We start from the raw sequence: 24,607 nt of genomic DNA on the forward strand, positions 1-24,607 counted from the left end.
CCAATAAAGGACATGGAGAAGTCGTTTGACAACTTGTTGGAGCGTGCAAATATGTGTATCGATGCAGAAGGGGAATACATTGATTAATAAAAATGATTTGTTCCAAAATGTACATTGCTTTTTTGTTTTTTTAAAAACGTTCGGTTTCTTTTGGAATGGAGGGTGTAAGTACCTACTGTAAATTTTTGACTATCCAAAATTCGAGTTTAAGTAACTGATGAAAACAAATACTGATCACTTTTTAGAAATAAACACTTATTTATTCATATATTCATTGAGAAGAGAAAGTGCAATATAACTAATAAGGAAGCTGATTTGTGTAGTTGTTCTTCCAATAAAATAATAAAAGAAACGTAAAAAAATGTGGCCACGGTGGCTCAGTAGAAGCGCGTTCAACTCTGGTGCTTGGGGTCCCGGGTTCGATCCCAGCCCCTGCCAAGTGAACTTTGTGGTGTGTGCGTGGGTTTCCTCGGGGTTCCCCCTGCTTCCTCCCTTTTTCTTCATTCCACCATTTCATTCATTTCTCATAATAACCGTCTCCTTTAGCCTAACCGGCATAAAAGTGGGACGTAAAACTCAAAGATTTCATTTTTACATTACGAATACACACATACTACTTAAACTTATACATAATAATGGTAGTTTTACAATACAAATATCTGCTCTAAGATGTTGATTATACATAATCCCAATATTGAAATCATGATTTACGAGTGTTAAAAACAATAAAATCAAAGCATTTCTTCTTATTTTTTGTTACAAAAATAATCTTCATAACGAACTTTTATGTAGTTATTTCATTACATAGGCAGGCCTATATGTGAAGAAATAGTGGAATTTTCTGTTTTTCAAATAATTGATAAATTCAGAAAGGTTTATTTTCGATTTTTTGTTAAATTTTAAATATTGGGAAGGGATATTTTTTCTCTATACGAACTCGATGTATGTTCCCTGCACTTCACACACACACACAGAGAGAGAGAGAGACAGAGAGAAACAGTATGTAAATTTTTATTTCCCAATTTGAAATATTAGAAAATTTTGTGGTTCCCGAAAGCTAATTGGAAAATTATAATTTGTTGCTGTCTAATTTTCCTCTACAGAAATTGAATTTTATATCTCAATGTGCAGTTAAATATAGTGGAAAATTTTCCAACTAACATCACTATACATAATATCCAAAACTGTCCGGCTTATGAAAGTTTTTCCACTTGTTTCTACATCGTAATGAAAATTTTCTGATCCATTAAAATTCCTTTCACTTGTTTCTACAGAGGAATAAAACTTTTCGTTTCACAAAAAGTTGCTTCACTTTTTGCTTCAAAATGAAAGTTTTTCGATTCATAAAACGTTTTTCAATTTTTCCATAGTGTCAAGACCATAGATAATATATTAATTTGTTTGGTTTAATTTGAAATATTGTCTTGAATTTTAGGAAACCTAATTTAATCTTGTTTGTTTTTAAAAAGATATGTGCAGATAAAACACTATGTGTATATTTCAGATTGTACGCATTCTAGTGTAACAAGAAGAGCTTGTAATGCTATGTAATAAATTTGTTAACACTCACACTTTTCTTCGGACAATGAGGACACCAAAAAAAGTGACAATGTTTCGTGTCATCATGATTGAAATCTCTGAGTTTTACGTCCCACGGTTATGCCGGTTAGGCTAAAGGAGACGGTGATTATGAGAGATGAGTGAAATAGTGGAATGAAGAAAGTGGGAGGAAACGGGAGAACCCCGAGAAAACCCACGAGCACGGTGTTTGTCCACCACAAAGTTCACTTGGCGGGGGCTGGGATCGAACCCGGGACCCCAAGCACCAGAGGTGAACGCTCTACCACTGAGCCACCGCGCCCCCTCATCATGATTGAATTGAGGCGCACATGAATGAAAATCGGCCCGAGTGCTGAAACCGTATTACCGGAACGTCAGCGTTTGAGTTGTATAAAAACCTTTTATTTTATTCAATGGGATCATTACTTCGAGATTCAGTCTTGGATCATTCTCGGAGAACAGTCATTCATGGATGCATACATACATTAAGACTACGAGCATTCATTCAGTCATTCAGTTATTCGCCGAAATTAAGTATCATTAGCGTTATTGTTCAGAGAATCGTCAAAGAAGTATCAACGTCAAAATACAACCGACTGCTGTTTCTGGGATACGAACATTCAGTGCTTGGCTCGAACATCATCACCAAAAACAGGTATGTGTCACAACCAAATTCTGTTCTAATCCAATTCGTTATTCATGATTCATACACTAAACCACACTCTCTTAAGTCCTCATTACACTAACAACACTTCAAACACAAATGATTATTAAGTCTGTTAAATACACATGTTTTAAGTAGACGTTTTTGTTAACATTTTAATAGGGCTCTGGTTGGCCCTCAATCAATGCAACCAGTGGTGGATAATCCCCAAATTACCTCTCACATAATGCGAGTAAATACAGAGTTGCTTAATGCTAATTAGATCAATCTGGGGAGCTCAGAGTGCTCTACCTAGTCAAATTCTATTCAATTTACATCAAGAGCAACCCAGGTTGGCAATAGAAAGAAAATATTTCGATTCATGAAAAATTGTTTCACTTGTTCCTACATATTACTGAAAATTGTCTGAGCCATGTAAATTTTCAGATTCTTTAAACGATCTTTCACTTTTTGACAACTTGTTTAGAACGGAAAATTTTCCGGAAAAATAAAAAGAAAATTTTCAACCTCACATCACGGCTAAACAACGATGTAGGAATTAGTGGAGTACGTTTTTATGAATCGGAAAATTTTCATCACTGGCAAATTGTAAGAAAGCCTTACAGATATAAGGTTCACAGTGCATGATCATAGATAACAAAATTACCCTTATCAACTCTTCTCCCTCTCCTTCAATCTCTAATTTACTTAAAGAAATCAGAAAGCTTTTAATCTTCGTAGTGCACTTGTGTAGAAAATTTGCCGGCCTTAAGTGACTCTTTGACATATTATTTCAACGTGGTGCCTTTTTTTATATTTGTAGTACGATGAAAAGGATGAAAAATATGTTAGAAACAGTTTTTGAGAAAATCGTTCGAACAAAAGTCATTCCATCAATTACTTTGTGAGCTAGAATTTCCTAACTTTGCCAGGTTTTTGCAGCTCACGATTTACAAACTTCTAAGTCTATACATAATGTGAAAAAGCAACTGTGTTTTACCTGACCAAGGGGTTCCTCATCTACTATGCATGTATATGTATATATTGTGTGCGTGTAAGGAGAGAAATTTTGTAAAATAAACTAATTTATTTTATAAAATAACCCATATCAAATAACTGGCTAAGGCAAAAAGAGAAATGGGTTCTGAGAAATAAAAATTCGTACTTAAAATTTTCCCATTTTCCTAGGTTATTACAGTGTTTCGTGAAATTATCTGACTTTTTCCAGGATTTTTTTTTTATGAGTAAGTTGATTCTCTGACTTTTCCAGTTCGGTGGCAACCTTGAATTAACTTTCTTTCTTTTTCTTTTTTTTAATCTTCCTGAAAGGGGCTAGTACTAGCGTTACAACTGGATTGCTAATAAATTATGAACACAGTCATTAAGAAGAGAGAAAATCCAAATTTTTCCTTTACATCCTTCATTTAGCCACACTTATTTTTGAGCGTAAGGAACAACTAAGAAAATGTTGAGGAATTCCATAGAAATCTTAAATTTAAAATTTTGTTTCGATTTTTTGAACAGTGTAGTCTCGTAATCTCTATTCCATCAAACCTACAGGAGACCAAAGCGAATTTTCTTCTAGCTTCAAGTCTAAAACCAGGAGAGCGCCCCCTTCCCCAATTCTCTTCTTTATCCTCGAAGACGAGTATTATCTGTTTAACTTTCTGATCGCCAATAAGCTTCTTCTCGAATGCGGCCTTATAACGTATGGAATTAATGTATATTAAAATGCTTTTAATACACATTTTACATGTTGTCTGGTTTAAATGTTTGTTAGTTTACTTTCGTTTCTTCTCGCCTTAAGCTTCAACGAAGTAATTTCCATCGTTCCCCACTTCCCCTTTGTAGACAAAACCTGGTGAAACATCTAATTTATGCTATTTCTCTTATCACCATCAACTCCTATGCACAAAGGTTAAAAATATGTATACATACGAAACAGTAATTGATTGTAGCTTCTGATTTATACTTTTAGAACTTGTTAATTACATTAAAACTTATTACTGGGATACGTGTCATCTCAGAAATGCAATTCTAAATCTACTTGAATTTTGTTGTTTAGTTGACAATCGGGGATGGGGAGACTGCAATCGTCACTGATTTTGCAGATACATTTTGCTATTCTAGCAATGAGAAGAAGCTGGTAATTTTATTATCCTTACTGCGTTCATATAATTTCACCTTACGTAAGTCCAAAAGCCAACGCAAACTGTGTGAATATAGTATTGGAGAACAACAGTTGATGGTGATAAAAGTGATTAACGATGGAATTTCAAGTAACTTCAAAACGACACATTTCGTCCTTCGGTAAAGGGGACGATCTCATATCAAATAAAGTTATTTTAAATAAACGCAATTGTGTTTCTTGTTCTGCTTATTTTCCAGCAAAATAAAATAAAGCGCACTTTTCTAAACACAGTATTAGTTTGAGTGAAATATCTGTCCGAGTCTTACGCCCCAAGGCATGTACCTATTACCTGTTCACTTTTTTAAGTTGTTACGAAAATTACAAAGCTAGTAGAGCAAGGGTATGAGAGGTAGTTTCTTTCCACTTTGAAAGCTGGAGTAAATAAATCAATTGAGAATTAGAATTGAAAATATAGCATATACATTAAAGGTAAATTAGCATTTCTCTGACAGGGCATTCTGACTTCATATAGCGTCAAGAAGCTTGACTGAGATAGCATTAAATACAGCAGTAAATAATTATTTGCATAAGCATTTTGGAAGATCAATAAAATTGTGACCCGTATGGCAGCATAAACAACAGCAAATGCCATAACACACACAAATATGATAAAATATTTTACATATGAAAACGATGTATGTATCTATGTTCGGTATACAAATGCACCATAGGGTTGACATACTTCTAGGTAACTCTGAAAAGACCATACGCTATTTAGAATATTTAATGCATATCCGGAGGGTAGGATGTTTACAATTTATTTCATAAATAAGTCTCTCTCAAGAGTCTTGTCATGTTAGGGAGATAAAATCCTGTATATAAACTCCTCATTAAAAATAAGCACTCACGTGTCTGAGCGTTACTAAAAATTCTCTTGAGAGAGGAGGTGTAATTTCTGTATTTTTTTTTCCTACACATTCAAATCAACCCTGTTTCGTCACAGGAAAACAGCTGAACCGTTTGAAATTAATGTTTGCACATAACACTATTCTAGACGCGGACTTTTTACCATTTTCATTGAAATCCGTCTCCTAAGCGGGAGGAAGATTAAAACTGAATGCCAAACATATAGTATCTCAACTTAAGGAGATAAAACCTGTTGAATAAAAATAAGTGGGCATGTCTCCCAGTCTTTTCTCAGAAATTCCACTTCAAAGTGGAAGGAATGCAATTTCTAGATTTTTTTTTCAATATAGTATAAAGATGGTATCGAGGTTGTTTATCATCACAGGAAAACGGCTCAATCATTGGAAGTGAATTTTTGAGCATACGACGTATCTCGGGTCGGATTTCTATCATGTCACATTCAGTAAAATACGTATTCTAAGAGGGAAGAGGGGAGATTAAAATGTACACCAAAGAGCCTCTTTCATGTTAGAGTGGTGAAACTGTGTAGTTTATATGAACTCATTAAAAATGAGTCACATGATCTTATACTGTTCAAAATTCTGCTTCTAGTGAGGGAAGGGGAAAACTTTAAAATATCTTATTATTCCATCCTGTATGCACAAAATAATCAGTAAGGAAACATTTGAACAGCTTTAAATGATCTTTTGTACATAGCACTTGAGCCAATCTGAGTTCTTTTCATTGCACTTTCATCAAATACGCATCGTAAGGAAAGATGGGAGGGAGGAGATTCAATTACTTCGAACATCTACCATAAACTTATTCTTCCTGTGCAACCCCGGGTATTTTATCTAACAGGAATATAAAGCTGTGTTTGGCGGGTGTTAGTTAATCGTATTTAGAAGAGCAGAAAGTGTCTTCTCAACAATTCTGAAGATAATCGGGCGGAATTTTTAAGCAATAATGTACATTACAGATATTCCTACCCTGGCCCGGACCAATCTTGTTTTTCCCCTCTTGCAGGAAGGAAAGAAGAGTTTCTATCAGGTTAGATGAAGTGACTTTTAGGTATTTATACATATACGGACATACCCAGAAAGTACTTCTTCGGCATGTAGGAGTCACGAAATGTGGAACTCATTGACAAGGTTACAAGGTTCTCTTTCACTTTCGATTAATGATAGAACTGAAGAAAGTAGTAGTTGTGGTAGTGTCGTTTAATCTATCATGAAATTCAGCTAACATAGTTCCTCCTGAAATGATGACGTACAAATATTGTATTATCTAAGTACTAAGCTAATACGAATTCATACAAACTTTGTTTTTTCTTTCTTTAATTTTTTGCATTAAAGCACGTTTGAGAACATTCGTACTGGTGAAAATAAAACTGTTTATCGAGTTGGTGAAATAATAATTAAGACTCACCTTCGTTAACTTGTGAAAAGTTCAAGACAAATTATTTTGAGAGTTTATTCCGTAACTTGGCTTCACTTCTCCGTATGTTCTTTACTCATTTGCATTTTTCTTCTTCATTTACGATGGATTTATTGAAAAAAGGCAGATTATTACGTTGGTGCGAATGAAATGTCCCTGAAGATGTCTGGTGGAAAACTTACCTTACCAACACACCACAGGAATGAACTGAAATCACACGTGTAACGCCACAAACTCAGTACACGTACAGCAAACGGGTTTGGGTACCCAGACCGTCAAGAGAAAGTGCGTTGTTAAACATGTTAGTATGAAAGGGCAGCATGAAGAACATACAATTCTGAATATTTTTTTCTTTATAAATTCAAACAGGAACACCTTGCATAGCAAGCCGCATAATCATTAACAGTGCATTTAGGCCAGGCGAAGAAACGCACCATTCACCGCTTGTCAAATGTCGTTCCAGTGACACAGCATTGCAAAATGAGCCTAATGGGCACCGACCAACATCATGTTCGGATAAGCTCTTCAGGAACACCGTGGAATATCATCGAGAATGTTCGTGCCATTACGACGAGTTAGGCATACACCATATCACTGTTGTTTGGGGGCTCCATGCAGTCGATAACATGAAAATGGTGGAGTCATGGGTGACAGATGAGTTGATATTGACCAGTAAGAATTGCGGTCTGGAGATGTACTGTTCTCTACGTTTAAGGAATAACCGAGAGTGTTTCCTGCGTGGATTTTCACTTTAGATTAAAAATAGATCTGCTGACAATCGTAAACGGTCAGGAAAATGGATGGATTGTGATCAACATTCAGGCACGTTTCGTAAATCATATCTTCAACAGAAGGTGTTGCTGGTACAGTGGGAATGATCCATGAGGTGAAGCCATCATTGCAGATCGTTAGTGCTGAACTCCATGAAATGCACTGCAAACCTGTCTGCAAGCATCCAGTAATGGTCAATAGACAGTGTCATGTTGCATAATGTTAGCCTACAAAGGACGGTACAGGCTCTTCGTGAGGTGCAGAATGAAACCCTTCCTTATCTACAGCATCCCCGGATATCTCTTACACTGACTACCGCCTCTTCTGGCGTGTCAATCACTTCCTAGGACAAAAGGCCTTCCCTGATGATGGTGCAACGTACGGTTGAAGCATCCACGCCACGGAATATAGTCGTCGACAGTGATGGTGAAAGTGTGTGGTCGCACATGACGACTATCTTGATTAACCACGTATAGTAGTTTTCGTTTATCGGCCTCTGGAAATGATTCACCTGAGGCGGACATTTCATTTGCACCAATTCAATACATTAGCATTTGGTCACGACACCAGGAAAGAATTTTACTAAAAATAGTAACAGCAACTTATGAATTATCATTTGCGAGACCAGTTTTGCTCAACCTTAAAACGAAGTACATTCAACTACTGCATTTTATATTTCATGACGTTCTCAATCTACACAATTTCCAAATTTAAGAAAGAAAAAAAAAATTAGAACGCTGAGTCTGTGAAATGGATGTAAGGGAGTCAACACAATTAGAAAAAATATATGCAAAAGTATATAGTTAATCAAAATATATTTTCAAACAGTCCTAACAATTTATACAATAATAAAAAAACAATTTATTAAAATAAAATTTCAATATAAAATTCTAATACAAATATCTTTTAAATAAGTATTGTCATATCACAATTAAGTATATTACTTTTGAGGTTGGACCTATTTGTGGTTCTTATACAAAAATGCATTTTAATCAACTGTATCAATATTAAAATTTTACTATATCTATTTAACAGAAGTACACGATGCATCTATCACCTAGACAAACCAGAGTTTCATAGCAGTATTTAAAGCTCGTATTTAAAGTTTTGCAGTCCATCATATGTGACATATAAGTCAAGATACCTCTCTGAAAGCACTTAAACATTATGAATGTTTCATTTGCTATAAGTAACATATATAAAATTCCATTGGAGGTATGTGCACACGTTTCAAATAATCATAACGTACCGCAGGTACAATTTGGCTTTTAAAAATCAATATAACAGAAAGTTCATAAAACAACCTTGATACTCCAGTACAATTTTAACAGTAACAGAATGAATTTGTTAAGGAAATGATAAAGAGAAGGAAAAATATTTTACAAATGCAAACCTATTCTACAATATATTTGTTTTAATGTTTCATACCTGCTTGCTAAGCACACTATCTAACTGACAATGGAACTTACTTGTGCACTAAGAAAAATCATTTAAGCACTACTCATACGAAACAAGATGAAACAAACATTTATAATGAACGTCAGACAAGCAATATACTAAACCATAATGCCCTATTCCCCATAGAGAAACATATTCCAAAGTAACCTACATGTAAAGTTTGTTCGGAATATCCGTAGAACTATGCCCGAGATACCCGTGTTTTAAACTGTTCATTTAAATTAATACTTGAACTATTTTTAAATTACTGTTACAGTGGAAACAAACTAATCCTCATAGATACGCTCAAGATAACTACAAATACAGATCACATAAAATTTAAAATTGCATTTTTGCACGTAACTATAAACATGAAGATTTGTTTCATTTTGATAATTTTCTTACCTCTCAAGAGCACACAATTACATTATGTTCGATCATGATTTTACGTGGAACACACAGTACATAACGTTACTATAAAACTCACTGAATACAGAAGTAGATAGCGACACTGTATTGAAGAGAATGAATTTTTTTCTTATTATTATTTATTGGAGATTTTCATCGTTTACCTTTTCGAAACTTTACTGTTTCACGAAAAACGGATATTTTTTATTATGAATTTTTAGCTTTTAATGGAGGAGGGGTAAATTCATTTCCTCATTATTGAACGAGTTCAACTCCAAGCAACAGGAATTGTGACAATACTTCACAGAACATATACAGCATATTGTGCCAAAATCGAATATTTTTTACGAAAACTATTGTGGAAATTATGAAAACTATCTAAATCAAAAGGAGAAGAAATAATTCACTCCCTCATTCCCAACTTACTTTTAAACACACGCAGTAAGAATGATTCGAAAGATTTTATTAAAAATTCCATATTCCACCTACATCAAATATATTTTTATGAAAGTTACAATGGACCATTTGTTTTCAAATTGGGGGTATATTCACCCTCAATACCTGACTTATTTCAACCTCGTACTATGGAGATTGTGAGAAGTAGTTAAGGAAAATATACACCGTATTTATTAAAATCTAGCAATCTTTACGGAAGTTATGACGGAATTTCATTTAAAATATTGGAGGTAAATTCTACTCTTCAGTCTTGACTCCTGTAGTCGAGATTGTAGGAAAAACTCAAAACACCACATTGAACCAAAATCGAACCATTTTGGTACAAATTATTGTGAAAAAACTAGTTTGTTGTATTATTTAAATACGAAACTTAGAATTTTGGAGCACTTACCCCTTTTACTAATTTATCCTTGACCGATTTCAAGCGTAACTAATGGTAGTAATCGAAAGAAAATATGAACATTTTACCAAAATCGGACAATCTTTACAGTTTTTACTTGGAATGTGAGATTGAATTTACCCCTTGTTGTCAACAGATTGAATCCCAAACAGTAGGCTTATATCGGAAGGTTGAAGGAAGGCATATATGAAGCTCCATTAAGTTTTACGGGAGCAATCATGGAACAGTTGATGACATACATGCCGGCTGAGTCGAATCGTAGAAGCTCACTTCAAATATAATACATTTGATCTGTATTTACACGGGAAAGAATATACATCTCAATCGGTTTTAGCAAGAAAATTGAGTCAACTAAATAAAAAAAAAAAAAAAAAAAACTTTCTTTCGAAATATTTTACGATCTCCTCGCAGAACTGTATCCAACACTTAACTTATTTCTCATTAAAGACTTTACTGTGTTCTCGGGTTCAATCATCGGTAACGGTACAGAATTTTCGGTATTGACTCAGCATCCTGAGTCAGCTAGGAACTATCTGAATTAAGAGGTACCAGTCTACTAACATCACCCTACACACTTAGTTTAATATGCAGCTATTCACGTTTCAAACAGTTTAAGCATTTAAAATACATCTGTTAGTTACTTTGGATAACAACGAAATGTGTTTTCAAGGACCAACTGTAGAACGTGTTATGCAATTTACTTAAAATAAGCCGCTGTTTTCTTTACTCCGCTTTCCATTTGTACGGTAGAGTAGAATTATGTACACTTTCTCAAGTTAAAAAAAAGTCGTCATTTTGTGACATAATATTCAATATAGAAAACAACTCACTTGTTACACACAACAAAAAAGAAACATATAAAAAAAAACTTTGTACTACTTCATGTTAATATTTCTTACTAATTACTTTGGTAGATCAAACGAAGTTTCAGTTCTCAACAAGCTCCTGTAAACGAGGCTACGTACTATTATTGATATTTAAGATTGTTTTACGTCACAGGTTACATCAGTTGTAAAAATATTGCACCAGAATTGGAAAAAAACTACCAGCGCTTTCCAAACAATATCTGAAATTCTACTGGACGTTGTGATGGATTAGCATAAATGAGTAAACTTTCGGCTAATTAATATATAAAGAATAAGGGGGAACAGTCATTTACATTAATTAGACAGATTGTAATTTCAAGGTTACTGTTTCTAGGCTTACGCTCATTTAAAACAACTGAATATAATGCGTTCGTGGCACATGGCTCATTAGTCACAAAAAGTTATTTCAGAACTTTGCGAATGAAAGGTTGGCACAATATCAGATAGATTGTTCTTGAGCAATGATAACATTTGCATTCACTCTCGTAGCAGTCTTTGGTATATATATATATATGATTCACATATTTTTGGAACACAGTCTTTCTATTTTACACAACACATATTGTATCGACAACACTTCATAAAAATATAAACAACTTTCAATAGGTAACAATATTCACAATGTGCAAAAATTAAGCTTATGTCTATAGAGGGGACAATCGGTGGGTGTTATCCCTTTATATAAGAGATCAAACAATATGGTCTCATAATGTATTAATATTTTGTACATGACAAATACAACAACAACAATTTGTTAAAATCTATTTACGTAATAAACACACCTCTTTAACACTGTGAATAACATTCGGAAAAAATTCTAACATCATAGTACGTCTCTCACGCAAATCAATTATAAACAGACTTGATGTATAGTTCAACATCACCTTACGTTCAAGGTAACCAACAAAGTTCTTGCTGTTCTAGAGCAGAGAGAAACAAACAGCAATGCAGTGGACGACGTGTACCTTTAGGTTTCGACGTAATCTCCATCAACAATCCAACACCTTTTGCTAATGTTTCTGCAGCTACACAATACCCTGGTGATAAAACTCTGCGGTCAGAGATGCAAAAAATCCCGTGAGTGCCTTCCGAAAGTCTTCCTCATTTGCGAAGGATCTCCCACGGTGGTGGTTGTACAGGGAATGAAACAGGTGGTAATCTGTTGGCGCAAAGTCCGGTGAATATGGTGCATGGCACAGCGTCTCCCAGCCAAATTGCTGAAGGGTCTCCCGGGTCCTCTTTGCCACATGTGGCTTGACATTGTCGTACATGGACAGTACAGCCTTGTGATTAATCAATGCCGGCTCCTCCTACCGCAATGCAAAGCACACCCTTTGCAACTGCTGACAGCAAAAGTCAGCAGTGATAGTCTGACCAGGCGGAAGGAGCTCGTAATGCACCACTTGCCGACAAGTCCATTATACAGAAAGGTAGGTGCAGAGGTAGTCTTGAGGTATGAGGAACAGGGTCACGTAGCGACAAACAATGCCTGGTACGTTTGGGAGTGTCATAGCGGAACCACTTTTCGTCACCAGTGAGCAAGTGATCAAAGATGAGTGTGTTTATGTACCGAGTGAGTAAGGACAAACAGACTGTTACTTGTTGTTCCTTGTTGGCTGCCGACAATGTGTGAAGTACTCATTTGCTTAACTTGCTATCCCATGCACGTGCAGTATCTTCAGCGGAAACATGAAATCTTTCTGGAAGCTTGTCACACGTTAGACCACTGTCTTCCTCGATGGCTGATTTCGGAGCCTCGTCATCCAACACAAGTAGTCGTCCACTGCAAGGTTCATCGGAAAGGCTCACATATCCCTAACAGAATTTCTGGAACCAATGCCTAGTGGTGCGTTTGTTCACAGAATTCTCTTCAAATACCTGGCATATGCAGTTCTTGATGCGGCAGCTGAAAGACCCACTTTACACTCAATACAACAAATACAACGCGAACAAGTTGCTTCGACACCTCCATTTCTCTTTGACAATGGACGAGCTATGACTGCTGTATGTGCGCAATGTGCCTCTATTAATGAAGTTCGATGGTCAGACTAACTCCCCAATTGCTTGGCAAGCACTGCATCATTTCGTTTCCCCTCTGTAAGCGCATGATTAATGGGACGTCAAAAAAGGCAAGAAGTTGTTTGGTTACCTTGTGCTAAAAATCTGTAATGCACTTTATGAAACATTAAATATATCATTGTTTAAATATATAAGAAACCACATATAAACTAAATAACGAAACTCCTTACATGCTTACGTAAATCAAGAGGAAAAACGTATATGGTGAATGACCATAATATTAGAATGTCATGTGCAACATAGCTGCTACCAGTCATTTAAAGTCAGTAACATCATTCTTACAAGTAAGGGACCATATGGTTGTCGCGCAAATCAGATGCAGACATACGCCATCTGATTAAGCATGAAAAGATATGGAGAGTACAGAAATTTAAGGTGCTAAGAGCCATAGGGAGCGGAGCGAGGAAAGAGTAAACATTGAATGTCGTCAAAATTGAAAAAAGTCAGGAATGACGGGAAAAGTTAATTTCGTGCAAACAGGGAAAGAAAGTCAACCAAAAGAAAGAAACTAAATATAACAAGGGCATCAAGGACGAAGAAAGATCATAATCAGGGTTGCCATCCGGACCGCAGTGTTGCCACCGCTGCAGAACATCGATATGGAAGGTATAGCACAGTATAGCAATTCATGCACAAGGAAAAATATTAGTACTGTAACACAAAAGACAATTGAAAAGACTCTGTACACGTGCGTAAAAAGGTTTAACGATAGGTGTGAGTGAATAATGTACATGAGGGAGGAAAATAAACACATGAAAGTGAAGGGGGTACACATGATAACACAGAAACGAAAGTGTTTTGGAGCATCGTTCCATGATGATGATGATGATCGATGTTCTGCCCGAAGGCAGGTTTTGACCTGAAGGTCCCTGGGCTGGATGAACCCATGGTGGTTTGCTATTGCCTTCCATGGGATGATAATGACGTAGAAAGAACGGGGGCTACAGTTTAACGAGGGATCCGAACCTTTTGCGTCCCCACCGGGAATCAAACCCGGGACCCCTTGAATGCAAAGCGAAGAGCTTAACCACTCATCCATCGGGGACACTATCGGTCCAGTGTGGATATTAATAGAGAAAAATTTTCGGCCGGCCATTCTGCATATTGTGCCTTATAAGGCGCGTCATATGTGTGCAAAATGCGACAATCTGTAGTTGTGAAGTTGTTAGCAGATGTGTTCGGCATTTCACAAAAAACACCAACGCGGGAGGCGAATGTCGGGATGATATATGGTAGCACGGACCAAACCTGCTTGCCTCATCTGTCTTAGTCTCACCGAAAGTGCCGATGTGGCCTCGGAATTAAAGATATAAACCCCTGATTGTATCCTTGACTGGAAAAATAATTAAACTGGAAGAAGACCCGGGTAATTGACGATGCAGTGTATTTTGCGTATTCGCTGATTTCGTAGACAAAAATCCGCAAACGCCGCCTCGCTGAAGGTAAGATATATGTCACCAAACCCTTTGGGAGATTTGGAGGTATGAACGCCTCCAAAACACGGGGACTTTTTTTGTTTCTGTTATTTCCATGGCAATCGGTATAAGAGCTAACCGAACGTTTGTTTGTTCACAAAATACAATGTGCACATGTTTTTCACATGTGTACTCATGGTTTTCCTTCGAGATTGTTCAATATTGATCTGCTATTGGAATAGGAGAAGCGAGTGATTTGAACGTATTGTGAGACGTCGTCGTCATATATTGAAGCAATTCTGTTTATTATCCAGCAGGCACGAGTGCGATTTACTAGGCGCGTCATATGTGTGCAAAATGCGACAATCTGTAGTTGTGAAGTTGTTAGCAGATGTGTTCGGCATTTCACAAAAAACACCAACGCGGGAGGAACTTATCGTTGCAGAGGAGATTAAAACAGTTGTGGAACGAAGAAAGTGTTGTAGATGAGTTTAATACATTAGTGATGGATGAAGATGGGGCAGATTTTGAGGACATTGAATGTGATTTCGGTGATGATACAGCGTTAGCAGAAGAAACAATGTTACAACCAGAACGAAGTCCACCAACCCACCACGAAAGCAGTGGGTCGTCATCTTATGCTCCATCTCCACCAAAGAAACAGTTCACAAAATTCCCGGACAACTACTTGGCCGATGCATACAAGATCTGAACCAAGAAGCCGACAGGGCCGGAGCCCCCCTTAGCTGTGTCCTCCTAGGTTAGCGACCGATACGTCACCGCGTAAAAAAAAATACTAGCATTATGGCACAAAAACGCAAAATAAAAAATAAAACCGTCTTACAAAAATTTGAAAAGACACTCATAACACCTTGTAAACGCCGGCACTCCTTGCAGAAACTCTTAAATAATGCTGTACTCGAGCATTTCATCGCAATGAGACAATGCAATGCAATTATTCACGACCGCACAATACGTATCTGGGCCATGAATATTAAGAAAGAAATTGATCCACACAACACATTATCATTCACAGCGTTCATATCATGGGTCACGCGCTTCAAACGAAAAAACAAACTGGTTTCGCGCAAAATTACACATAAAGTTAGTGCACGAGTCGCCGTTGATACTGCTGCAGTTCAAGTATCCGCCACAGACTTTGTTAACGAGATCAAGTCTTTCATTGTAGAGCAAGAGTTGACTCCAGAGTTGGTCCTTAATACAGATCAGTCGCGATTTGCTAAAGAGTTGCATTCAGGTAGAACCCTTGCCATTAAAGAAAGCAACCCAATCTTTGGTGCCGTAGGTTCAGTTACCGCAACGACGCATTCCTATATGATTATGCCGGTGTTTGGGATGGACGGTACATTGCTTCCACACATGTATGTTCTCGTTTCGGAACCCAGTGGTAACTTTCCAGCACGCATGGTCGCTTAATTCCCCAATGTGAAAGCATATGCAAGCAGATCAGCGAATATGACCAAACGGGATTTGCAAATCTTCCTGGAAGAAGTTTTGGGGCCCGATATTCAGGGTAAGGATCGTGTTTTGCTTTTGGTTGACTCCTGGAATCCAAAGAAGGATGACACTCTTTACAACATGACAGTTCCTAACGGTGTTCAGTTCTACAAAAAGCTGATTTCTCCGAAATGTACAGGCCTTATACAACCTGCTGATGTGTTCTTTCGTCCATTCAAAAGCATGGTGAAGTTCATCACAGATACGTTAGTGTTCTCCAGTATTAATGTATGGCAACGTGAGAACTTTTTCCGCCTTCAGTCATTTGTTCATTACCAGTTTTCCTCTAGCCGATTCCAAAAGATGATAAGCTTTGCGTTTTTCAAATGTGGCTTCTCCAATGAACATCCTGGACAGTTTGAAACACCTTCCGCACATTGCTTTGAAAAAGGACTCACAGAGGAATGCTGCAGAGACGCGTATGACCAGCTTGCTTTCATCCGCTGTGCTCACTGCGAGAAATGTTTGTCTGTTAACCACGCATTCATTCGTGATCTTCACGTCAACTGCAATTAAACTACAAATGGTGCGTACTGTTCTCTATTTTCCTCCATTTGTATTCACGCGGGTGTAATATTCACTCACGACTACGTTAAACCTTTTTACGTACGTGTACAGAGTATTTTCAATTGTCTTTTGTGTTACTAATATTTTTCCTTGTGCATGAATTGCTATACTGTGCTATACCTTCCATATCAATATTATGCAGCGCTGGCAACACTGCGGTCCGGATGGCAACTCTGATTATTATCTTTCTTGATACCCGTGTTATGTTTAGTTTCTTTCTTTTGGTTGACTATCTTTCCCTGTTTGCATGAAATTATCTTTTCCCGTCATTCCTGACTTTCTCCAATTTTGCCGACATTCAATGTTTCCTCTATTCTCGCTCCGCTCCCTATGACCCTTAGCACCTTAAATTTCTGTGTTCTCCATATCTTTTCATGCTCAATCAGATGGCGTATGTCTGCATCTGATTTGCGCGACAACCATATGGTCCCTTACTTATTAGATGACCTACATATTTATTTACAGAACTGGAAAAATCTAGTTACTATTGCTCCTTCCATAACTAGATGATCTGCAGACCGATAGAACACATTATATGTTATGGCTTTATTTTCCATTGTCATCAAACCTTGGTAAAAAAAAAAAAAAAAAAAAAAAGAAAAAGAAAAGAAAAGAAAAAAAGAAAAAAAACCTGTTATGGGCTTGTACTTTAGAGGAATGTTGAACACATGAGCAGTTATACATGGATATAAACACTAATACTTTTTTCTTTCTTTCAAGTTCTGCAAATACACCAAATATACACAACTAATGGATATAGTACAAAAGTTTCATTTTATACCTCGATCAGTTTTTATTATGAAATGTGAATGTACCAGGCATTAAAATAATAACGATAACTGGAGTTTAACATGAAATGCAACTGTGTATACATTCACTGAGTGCTGACTGAATTGCAACTACCTACCTAATACTTTGTTGGTCCGCCTTTTGCTCAGAGGACGACTTGGACACGGCGTGGCATGGATTCTGGTAGTAGCTATGTTTCCACGGGGATCTGACACCATATATTCCTGATGACATCCCACAATGAGCCCACAGATGTTGATGCAGAAGTCATGGTGCGAAGAGCACTTCCGCAATATCCCATACATGTTTTATAGGATTAAGATCCGGTGACTTAGGAGGTCAATTCATATGCTGCAGCTCCGTGGAATGTTCCTTAAGGCAAATAAGTAGAGTCCTGGCTTCGTGGCACTGTGCATTGTCATCCTGAAAAATGCCGTCTTCGTGTGGGTAGAAGTGTTCCATTGTAGAGTGTACGTTATCTCTAGCAGCTGCAGATACACACCGGATGTCTCGCTGTGGTCCATACACACCAACGGTCCGAATCCATGCCAACAGAAGCATCCCCAAACCATACAGCCCCCCTCACTTGTATATAGAGTACGCACCATGCACGAGGGATCCATAGCTTCGTGATGGTGCTACACATGCACACGCCCATCCGAAAGGAGTAGCACAAACCATGATTTATCGGACCAACACACCCTTTTCCAATTGTCCATGGTTCAATTAGCGTGTTCCTGTGCCCAAGCGCGATGAAGTCGGCAATGACGAGTGTATCGTCTGCTGCGGGACTGCATGCGTGCCTATGTATTCCATATAGTTGCGTGAGATATGAGTATTGTGCATCCACCATTGTATTCGTCACGTAATTCCCGGACATTAATGGTTCGTTTGGCTGTCACGAGCTGTTTCACGCGACGCTTGCCCCACGTTTTGAACTTTCATACGCCCCTGTAGTTCTATCTCTTGGAGTCCGTTACCCCATTTTCTTCCCACTCCTTGTACACCTTCACTACACATAATCAAAATCAGCGTTAAAGCACAGATTATTTCTGAGCGAAATGAAAAATGTATTTTCTTAACAGTAAGCTAAAACAGAACCAAATCGGTTCTTTCAGATCTGACTTATTTACAAATTATCCAATGAAACTAATAAACAATTTCAATAAATTAATCATAAATAATTAATTAAATTCAACTATCTACATTTCAACATTATGCATATAATTTGTTTTACACACATGACTAGTTAACCGCGCACATACATGCACAACAAACTTCCTTTTAAACACAACAATTCATTTTGCTCTGAATTAGTTTTAAGAATAAACAAACAACATAAATTTATATTATTTTTCTTTCTTTTACAATAACACAGCTTCAATGTTCAAACTATCACGATATGCTTTTCCAGGAAACTATATCAAACAAAACATAAGTCCAGGGTCCTGTTAAGTATCTCTTGGAGACTCGCGAGATAGTTCTTCGGGTTCAGGAACTGAAAAATGAAAAATCGTGAACAGTTTAGATATATTATTCTCCTTCCTTGTCCAGTTCATTACAATGCATATAGAATAAACTACAAGGTATTTAACACAACGTTCTTGAAAATAACATACACATAAATATATTAACAAATTATACTGTTAAGTTTCCGACTGTCTTTAGATCTATGGATCAGCAAAGAAATAATAACAACAACAGAAGAGAGATAGGTAATAACACAAACTATAATGTAGTCACACTTGTCTTTGATAAGGTGGTACAAGAAAAGGACAGGTTTGGAAAAAAAAAAAATTATCAGGAAGGGAACAAGCAGTGGATAGACAAAGTGGTGCAATATCTTTAAATGAATCACCTTGGGGGAGCCGATAGCTAAGTATTTCCAGAAAATAGACAGAGGCATGATGATATAGTAATGAGGATGAAAACTTGACAATTAATGAAATTAGAATGAATGAAGAAATAAGTAGTAGAAAATACGATGGATTTAGGAATTAGATTTCTGGGCTTTCGGCATCTATGGCCATGTTAGCGTGTCATGTATGAGGAATGACGTCCCTCAGCGATCACCCTATCCGAGGAAAGGAAGGAAGCGACCTGGCACCTATATGTTAGGTATCATCCCGACATTTGTCTGACGTGAACGAGGAAAACACAGGAAAACCTCTCTTAAGAAGGCTGGCTTGACAAAGCTTTTACATTTCTTCGAAGGAGTGTACCCACCGGGAATCGAACCCGGGACAGCTCGCACCAAGGACGAGAGCGTTAGCGACTACGCTACGCTGGGCCACTAGAAAATACGATGAAGTGCCCTCAGAAATAATAATAATATAATCTTATTTATAAAAGACAAACACGTGAGTGTGTCACACTAATTCCTAATAGTCAACAGTTACGCTAATAGGTGCGCTGCCTGACACCAATAGATGTCACTAGTGAACAGGCAGTTTACAGATTTAAAACTATTGTGACTAACTTCAAAACTGCATTGTTTCAATTTTTTTTTAAAGGCCGTAACAATATTTAGATTTGAGCATTAATATTTGTGTATCCTTGTGGGCAAACTAAAAAACGTTAAACAAACAGAACTCTTAATTAAGCAAGATTTTAACCTATACTATACGCGGGCAGAAGGTTGGGGCGCAACAACTAGTAATAATAAAATAATCATGATGCTAATACAAGGAAGAAAAGTAGAAATATGACATTATATAAAATTTACGGGTGATGGACAAGATAGAAATGTCTTTCCGTCGTTTTCTCATAGAAATTTGAGCGAAAGATATTTAAAATTTTGACCGCAAAGTTCAGTCGTGAGTGTGGCAGTGATAGACAGTATGTTGGATTTTGTTGTTTGAAGCTTCCCTTCACTTTCCCGAAACCTACAGCTCAACATAGAAAGCCCCCCCCCCCCCTTCCGGCACACACACACACACACACACACACTGCAATGTGCTCGAGTATAGGTAAACGACGAATCTAGTTGTTATAGGTATAGCAGTGATTTGAAGTTTTACCATGATAGTTTCGAACAGCCATGATAGGTGTTTTAAGAGATAAATGAAATGAGAATAGCAACATCTGACAAAATATGCTTTGTTAGTTACACTAGTCCACAATCACTGATATCGAAAATTGCATAGTTCTTGTACCTAAATTTGACAGAAAAATTTCACAAGTTTTTATGAAGTTATAGGAGTTTTGTTCGCCTTAATAGGATACACAAGTTAGCTTATTTTATGTGCATAATCCTGAATCAGGTTTATTTATTTAGTTATGTCTGAGAAAACAAATCCACTCGGTGTTTATTATTATTTTCACAAATACCCATTCCACGGCGAGTAAACAGGGGTTCAAAATTTCCCCCAAGAATAGTGTATCTCACGAAACTCTGGCGTTAGGGAGAAGAAATTCAGCATATGAACTCTTCGTTAAAAATAAGGGGAAAAAAATCTATGAAAATTCCGCTTCAAAGGGGAGAAAGGTGGGCATTTATAAAATACAGAAATCTCTCTGTTTAATTAGGAAGTGTCGAATATGGAGATTCACTTAAGTTGGAGATGTGAAATTCGATATATAAACTCTTAAGTAAAAATAAGAGTACGTGTTTCCTTCTGTGTTCTCCTACGTAGTTCAGAGTTTTCAGAAAATTACCCTTCTAAAGGTGAAAAGTGGGACAATTTCTCTAATTTCCCTTTATTTATTCATAAGGGGCTGGATGTAGAGGAATTTATATGAATACTAGTTTAACGAACCAAAGGCCTATTTAATCTTCTTTAAAAACCTATTTAAGCAGACAATGATTCAAACAGAGAACTTAGTAAAGGAAATGGTTACTGGTGTTAGGGAAGATAGAGTTTTACTTGATGATTGATATAATTATAGTCACGAGTTAAAAGTTGAAAAAAAAAAAAAAAAAAAAAAGGTTTGAAAAGGATAATATGAAAATGGAAAATTTTGTGGAAAGATTACTTTTTAAATGAGGAAATACAGTGGGTATGTAAATTGCAATTATGCGAGAAATTTACATAACGAAACAGTAACTACAGATAAAGAAATCTCTGTACTGACAATTCAGTTACAAAAGTTAAAAGCTGAGTTATATAGTTATGAATCAGAACATGAAACGGAAATCTTTCAGTTCAACGTCCCACGTTTATGCCCGTTACGCTAAGGGAGACGTAGTATGACTAAACCAAGTGACTGATGATGGAAGAATTGGTGGAATGAGAATGTGGGAAGAAACGGGAAGAAAACCCACGGACGCGATGTTGTCCACCACAAACTTACTTGGCCGGGAATAGAATCAGGGACTACACGAACCGGAATAAACACACTACCACTGAGCCATCGTGGCCCAAGAATAAGGGAATTATAGGGAATAGTAAAATAATATGCTAATAATCGAGGTAAAGGTTCTGAAAATAATAATAATATGGAAAATAATAGGGTTGAGTTAGTATCGATACTGACATAAACAATCCATTTGAAGTAGAAAGTATTATGAAATGTAATAATGAAATGAATACGTTACTATAACTGTAAGAAATGTCATAACTAATTTAAGTGTCATTAGTACTCACCAAGTAGAAGCGGTAGTTAACGACATTTTACAAGCTGAAAATAAAAGGGACAATAGACACCGAAAGAATAAGTTTGTAATGTAAATTTCATATTATTGTGATTCAATACCCCTTAATGATAATGACCAAAGGTTAAAAGCTTTAGATAGAGCTATTATGGCAATGTTGGATAATGGTAATGTCACTTGATGACTTGCAGATAATGGTATGGAGATCTAATGAAAGTACTGGATCTAAAACAAAAATAATATTTGTATGGCTCCTTGTGGAGCCCATATAATATATCTCAAAGGAGCCTGAAAGTAAAAATAAAAAATAAAATTAAAAAAAAAAAACTCAAAACTGATTTAACAATTGACAAGGGCAATTCAAGGTATGATTTGGATATTACTGTAATATTTGAGTAGAAGGAAATGGAAATGAATACTCTAAGGTGAAAAACTATGAGGTGCTTAGAGAAGTATTGGGGACGGAAAAATGTTTGAGGCGCTCCCTCTTATTATAGAATGAAGACGGTCAATCCCAAAATCCCGGGTTTCTGTATATAGAAAGTTTAATGTTCCATTTACTTTTTTTTTTTTTTAAAGGCTGACTAAGTATGTGATTAAATCTTCCAAAGAAATCCTTAATATGCATTTCGATTATTTTAATTAGTTGTATTGCTGAATATTTAACAATAATTGTTGTTTTGTGGGTTAATTTACTTCTTTTAAATTATAACTGTGTATATAATTTATAATTTAATTATAAATTATGTACACATTTTCTGTAAAAAAAAGGGAGAAAAAGAAAATAAGAGGATATGAAAGTAAAAGAAACGAAAAGAAAGAAGAGAAAGGGAAAAGGAATAATGATAGATAGCAGGTTTTGATAATGTTCAAAAATGAGATTATATCAAGATATTAGTTGTATAATAGTTAATCAGGATGGGAACTATAAAACGGAATTTTTATATTTTTATAGTGTGTGTAAAGCATTGGTTTTACATACAAATTTTAGAAATAACTAGTGAGTTTTTTTTTTTTTTTTTTTTTTATGATGAAATTTTACATATTTAGGAGAATGCAATGTCGCTTAGCCTGTGAATGGAAACGTGAAGTTCGGTTTATAACTTCTTAAATAAGAGTACAGGAATATATCTTTCATTGTTTTCGAAAATTCTGCTACTGAAGGGAGAAAAGGGTCAATTTCTATAATACTGAAATTTCTCTTTCTTTGTTTACAAAGTACGGAATATGTGGTTTTGCTTAAGTTGGAAATGAGGAATTCGGTTTATAAATTCTTATATAAAAATAAGGAACGTATATATTTGTCTTTTCGAAAATTCCGCTAATAACTATAAGAGGCAAAACTGGGGTCGATGTTATGTGTGTCATATGTGGGGTTTTGCTTATGTTAGAAACGTGAAATTCCGTACATCAACCTTTAAATACACATAATGAGAATGAGACAGGTGTTTCAGCATTTTGGTAAATTCCGTTTCTTAGGAGAGAAAAGGTGGGCATTACTGCAATATCCATTTTTTTCTTTATTAAGAAAGTGCCCGTTGTGAGGATTTGATTAAATTGGAGATGTGAAAATTAGGGATGTACCGATACCACTTTTTCAGCGATACTGATACTGCCGATACCGATATTTTTGGACACATTTCTTATATATTATCAGGAATTCTCAGAATAATGAAATGATAAAAATTGTAACAGCTATATTAGATATACGGGCAAAATTTGACATACAGAGACAAAAATCAGAATTTCATATCAGGTTCCACACAAAAAATTTATTTCCTCTAAACTTAAAGGAGCAGTTCGACTTAGAAATGCATTTTTTACAAACTATTTCCATTTGTAGAGTTCAAAATTCTAAAAAGGAATGGTGTTTGTTTGATCGCAATACGTTCAGTCGTTAGCGAGTAACAGAGGAAAAAATATTTTGTGATGACGTCATCCGTGGTCAGCTGCGAGAGCAGGCTTCCATACACAATGCCAAGCATTTCGTTTGTGTGTGGTGTGGTGACACGTTCTGAAGTGCGATTTCCTTTTCCAGAACTGATGGCAAAGACTTAGAAATCATCTGCATGTAGAAAATAAAAATATCTTATGGTGGGCTACACAAAAATTTTATAATATTATAAAACGTAGTTTTGCCTACAAAGCGTAAGTTCAGCATTTTCTAAAAGGAACTAAAATTTCGAAACCAATACCATTTAAATAGATGGCGGACGAGATTGCTACAACACCTAAGTACCTTTTCTTTAATCATGGTTTCCAAACATAAATATGTTCATTTGCACGTTTTGTTGCAATTTTTAATGATGACTATAATTTTGAGCTTCATGGTATGCGGAGGAGCGTGGCATATTTGACAAAAATGAAATAGGACTAACATCTGTAAAATTTGCCAGAGTACGAAAAATACTTTACTGGTTAAATTTGCTTTATTCGCATCGGTTTCCGCGGAATAACTCTCGTCACCTGTTCCATCATCATTGTCACTTGATACAGAAAAATTAAACAATGAATCAATATCATGAGGAACACCGTCATCGTCACTGATTCCTTCTACAAGCCGGTATATTTCACTCCCCAATTCATATTGTATAGCAGTTGTATTTACATTTATTTCTAAAACAGTACCT

At 36.2% G+C, this 24,607-nt stretch overlaps 1 protein-coding gene across 1 annotated transcript in view; it reads right to left on the reverse strand.

The window, feature by feature from the left end:
- Positions 1–8,252: 8,252 nt before the first annotated feature.
- Positions 8,253–24,607, reverse strand: part of LOC145688022 (tRNA (cytosine(34)-C(5))-methyltransferase-like) — a 202,690-nt gene continuing 186,335 nt past the window's right edge. The window contains exon 20 of the mRNA XM_081761693.1: positions 8,253–18,881. Within this exon, the coding sequence (XP_081617819.1) occupies positions 18,835–18,881 (47 nt within the window). The 3' untranslated portion in view covers positions 8,253–18,834. The remainder of the gene's footprint in view (positions 18,882–24,607) is intronic.

This window comes from Thermobia domestica, chromosome 6 (genome assembly GCF_964235325.1).
Source record: "Thermobia domestica chromosome 6, izTheDome1.hap1.1, whole genome shotgun sequence".
NCBI classification, from domain to species: Eukaryota; Metazoa; Arthropoda; class Insecta; order Zygentoma; family Lepismatidae; genus Thermobia; species Thermobia domestica.